The 4,445-nt window shown below is 38.7% G+C and overlaps 1 protein-coding gene across 1 annotated transcript; it reads right to left on the bottom strand.

Annotated features, from left to right (window-relative positions):
* Positions 1 to 515: 515 nt before the first annotated feature.
* On the bottom strand, positions 516 to 4,376 carry TM35_000271680 (protein kinase; the record flags this gene model as incomplete). Its single annotated transcript, XM_029028061.1, has 1 exon — positions 516 to 4,376. One exon carries the CDS (start codon positions 4,374 to 4,376, stop codon positions 516 to 518), a length of 3,861 nt encoding a protein of 1,286 aa, XP_028880644.1.
* Positions 4,377 to 4,445: the final 69 nt, after the last annotated feature.

Below are 4,445 nucleotides of genomic sequence, written 5' to 3'. Positions count from 1 at the left end.
ATATATATATATATATATGTATATATATATGGGTAATATAGAAAACCGAGAGAGTACATCAATAATAGAAATACATACAAGGAATAGATAAATAGATAGAGAAGGAGAGTGTATTTGTATATGTGAAAGAGAAAGGAGTAGTAAAACAGATCATTTTTTGTTCTCTTTTTTTTTTTTCAAATGTATCCTATACACACACACACACTAGACGTATCGCCAGAGGAAGAAGTATTTCTTGTCACTAATAGTACCGATTACTAGTTGTTATCGTTATTATTGTTATTATTAATAATGATAATTATTACTACAAGAGGAGTGTTTTCCTAATAAAAACAAATTTCAATGAATAATAATAATAATAATAATAATAAAAAGGAAACACTAACTATGATAAAAAGAAAAAGTGAAACCAAAAAGAATATATAGAAAAGTCGACACTTTCTCTCTTTCTCTCTCTCTCTCTCTCTCTCTCTCTCTCTCTCTCTCCAATCAGCCCCACCTCAAATTCTCGTTAGTTAGTGGATAGTGAGAAAAGGATGACGCAGCAACTCTTCACAACTTGGTCGATCCTCCGGATGTACTCGCAGGCAAAGTGAGAGAAAATTCTCCAACGCCACACGAAGAAGCATCCGCCGGTGTAACTCCCCTTTCGTTGTGGTATCATGTGAAATGGGATCCATCAGAGAAACTTCACTCTCTGTCTCATCTAGTGTGCTCTCCAGACGTCTTCGTTTTTCTCCTACTTTTTCTTCTTCGCTTTCTTCTTCTTCTCTTGCTGCTGCTGCTGCTTCTGTTATTGTTATTGTTCTTCCTCTTCTTCCAATCTCATCATCACTATTACTATTATCATCATCTCTCCCAGCATCCCTCGCTGAACTACTACCACTACTACTACTACTACTACTATGCATATGAACAGACGTAAAAGCAGCAGGATCCGAAGGATTAGCCGTAGCTCCATCCATGTGAAGTGATAACCATTGCCTTGCCTTTTCTGCGGTGTGTACAATAATAGGTGGTAGTGGGAGATTTTCCCTCGCGGATGCCATTCGAAAGAGAACTCTTAACTTATCCTTCGCTACATGTCTCCACGGGGCGGCCCCAGTTGCGAGTTCCATCACGACACATCCCAGTGACCACACATCCCCTGCGGTTCCAATGCGTTGACGTTCAAAGCGAATCATCTCAGGGGCCATATAAACAGCCGTTCCCCGCAATTCCGTAATATCATTATCCTCTGCGAGAATTTGAAATGGCACTGGTGTTGTTGCTGTTGCTGCTGGGGCCTCTTTACACTCTGTACTATTATTACTATTACTACTACTATTCTTATGATTATTATTATTATTATTATTATTATTAAAGGCAGCATTAGAGGAAGTGGTATTCTCATCTGTTCCATTTAATGGATGCTGTGCTGTTTGGTTCTCACTTAAGGAAGGAGCCACAGGCTTTTTTAGACGCATTGAACACCCAAAGTCTGCCAGTCGAGCATCTCCATTCTCCGTTACGAGAATATTAGCTGTTTTCACATCTAAATGCACATATCCGTGAACATGAAGAAAATTTAATGCCTCTACTGTCTGTAGAGTAAAGCGTTGGATCTCATGTAAAGGAAGAACTGGCATTTCCGAAGATTTATTATCTACACGTAACTTGGATGTTGAACTCGATTGTGAAAAAGAACTATTCACATTGGTTTTCTCTAAATCTCCTTCCTTATTAACCTTTACTTCTCCTTCGTGTTGTTGTTGTTCTTCTTCTTCTTGTTGTTGTTGAAATTCTTTTTTCTGCTGAGATACATATTCATTATTCACAGTCCCACTTCCTCCACTTCCACTTCCACTTCTTCCACTAACAACAACAACCGAAGATACAGCAGTAGAAGAAACTATTGGTGGTTGTGGTATTCCATGACTCATCATATAATCCAGTAAAGATCCTCTTGCACAATATTCCAAATACATAAGAACAGAGTGTCCACGTTTTTCAGTTCCATGAAAACCAACAATCCACGGCATACGATGACGATTAGACATTGTTAATACTTCCAATTCTAATTCTAATTGTTTTAATCGATGACGTAATTTTGGATCTTTGGAATCAAACATTAATTGTTTCGCTGCAAGAACTTCTCCTGTTTCTGTGTTTAGACATTCATAAACTTTTCCACACCATCCTCCTCCTAAGAAAGCACCTATACGTAATTCCCCACGTCTACCCGCAACTCCTTGTAAACGAGGTCCTGTTGTGGATTCCAACAATGGAAGTGGGGCAACGAGATGCGTTCTATTACAACTACTACTACTATTACTACTACTACCTCTACTACTAACAACTACACTACTGCTATTTCCATTATTACTACGTGTGGTACATATCTTTGTATTTTCATATCGCATCGTATTTAACGGACAACAGGAGCTTTGACCACTTTCTTGTGAACTAAGAGGTGTTGGAGTCTGCCAACGTGAAGTAGAAACATTCGTCATAACTGTACTAGAAGGAGTTACAACTCCAGAACGTGGTGAAAACTTCAATGGTGGTAAAGGGTGAGTATCAATAGTACGTGAAGAACCATGGGCATCATGATATGTTAATGAAAGTGAATAAGAAGCTCCATCTTCTGTACGGTGCCGCACAAATACATCATCTACACGACGATCTCGTTGTTGTGGTTGTGGTTGTGGTATAATAGTATTAGTAGTAGTAGTATTAGTAGTATTAGTATTAGTAGTAATGATTTCTTTAGCAGTCGTCATCATAGTTGGGGTTTGTCGATTTAACTGTAAAGATGCATCTTCTAAGGTTAATGAACAGACATTATCCGATTCTCTAGGCGATATACTTGCCAATTCACCTCCTGATGGAACATCCAGTATATGTGGAGATGAGATACATTCAACACTACCTGATAATGAAGTAGATTCTATTACCGCAGTGTTTGATTTCGTATTGGCTGGAGCTGTGGTAGTTGTTTCTGAAGGACATCGTCCTACTGAACTTCGCAATTGTTGTTCAAGTCTAACTTCAAGACTTCGCAATTGTGCCTCCAGCTGCGGTGGTCGTTTATGATATACATCTCGTCTATTTTCATCCTGATATTCACTACTCAACACTCCACATATATACGGAGAAGAAGTATTATTATTCTCTATAGTATAGGAATCATCATTATTCTCATTATCATTATTATCATTATTATGGTGATCCATGATAAGATCTGTCTTATTTGCATTTTCTGATGTATTTAATAATCCTCTTCTATCTGTATACAAGTCATCTTTCTTAATATGAAGAGGAGCTCTACGTATACAAGTAGTAGTAAATGATAATTCCCTTCTTTGTTCACTCTCTGTAAAGTTAAAACCACTAAGAGATTCTATATTTGGTGAATATCTTAAACTAGCGGCTCCCACTAAATGTGAAAGTGTTTGTCTTAATTTTCCCCAAGGCACATTTTCAGTTTCTCCTAATTGTCGTTTCCAGTCATATCCACGTAGTGGTGGTTTATATTCCTCATATGAGTTTAATGGCATTTGAGTACTACTACATCCCCCAGCATCTCCAAAGGAGTCTGGGAAATATTCATTTAACATATCACTACCAGTTGCTGTCATATCAGGAACCCCAGCAGAGACTACAGAATTCATAGATGGTAAGGAATTCCAATCTAACGCATTATTACTTACTTCACATTCAATCTCATTATGAACAGAACTACTCATTTCAGGTAAAGTTAGTAATCCCACACCATGTCTAGAAGGACAAGTAGAAAGAAGTACTGTTGGTGTATTCGCACTGCTATTATTACTAAGATGTTCACTTAATGTCCTCTTAAGTGAAGAAGATCTACTCCCACAAGATGTTGGACTTAATGTTCCTCGTCCTGTTACTACAGTATGTTCACAAACATTATTACTATAATGTTGTTGAGAAGATGTAGAATGATGCATTTGATAATGTCGACAATTACAACCACAAGGTGAGGTACATGGGGAATTCACATAATCCACAACATCCACAGCAAAAAGTGCCATCACTTCCTGTCCCATCTCCGATGGTGTTGTTGTTTCCTCTTTACTTGTGGCCCATGGTGTTTTGGTGGATGTACACACCGTCGTGATCACTGTTGTATGGGAGGGATCACTACACTGTTTAGATGCGATATTTCTTTTTTTTGTTGTTTCTTTAGAGAGACCCGGTGCGCCCTTCCAGCGGGGGGAGCCGGTGGAGATGTAAAGCGCGAGGGCCGTCGCCGCCAGCGCCACGGAGGCCCCCACCGCCACTGGGACGGTGGGAAGTTCGGTAAGGAGCTGAAGGGCAATGGAATACCCAGAGCGGCTGGGAGCGGGGTTGGGACCTCTCACAGACATTAATAATAATAATAATAATAATAATAATAATAATAAATAAATAAATAAATAAATGATGGATGGTTTTTT

Source organism: Trypanosoma theileri, assembly GCF_002087225.1.
Source record: "Trypanosoma theileri isolate Edinburgh chromosome Unknown TM35_Tth_27_V1, whole genome shotgun sequence".
Lineage (NCBI taxonomy): Eukaryota > Euglenozoa > Kinetoplastea > Trypanosomatida > Trypanosomatidae > Trypanosoma > Trypanosoma theileri.
Note: the sequence above shows the minus strand (reverse complement) of the source record. Positions and strands in the feature narration are given on the sequence as shown.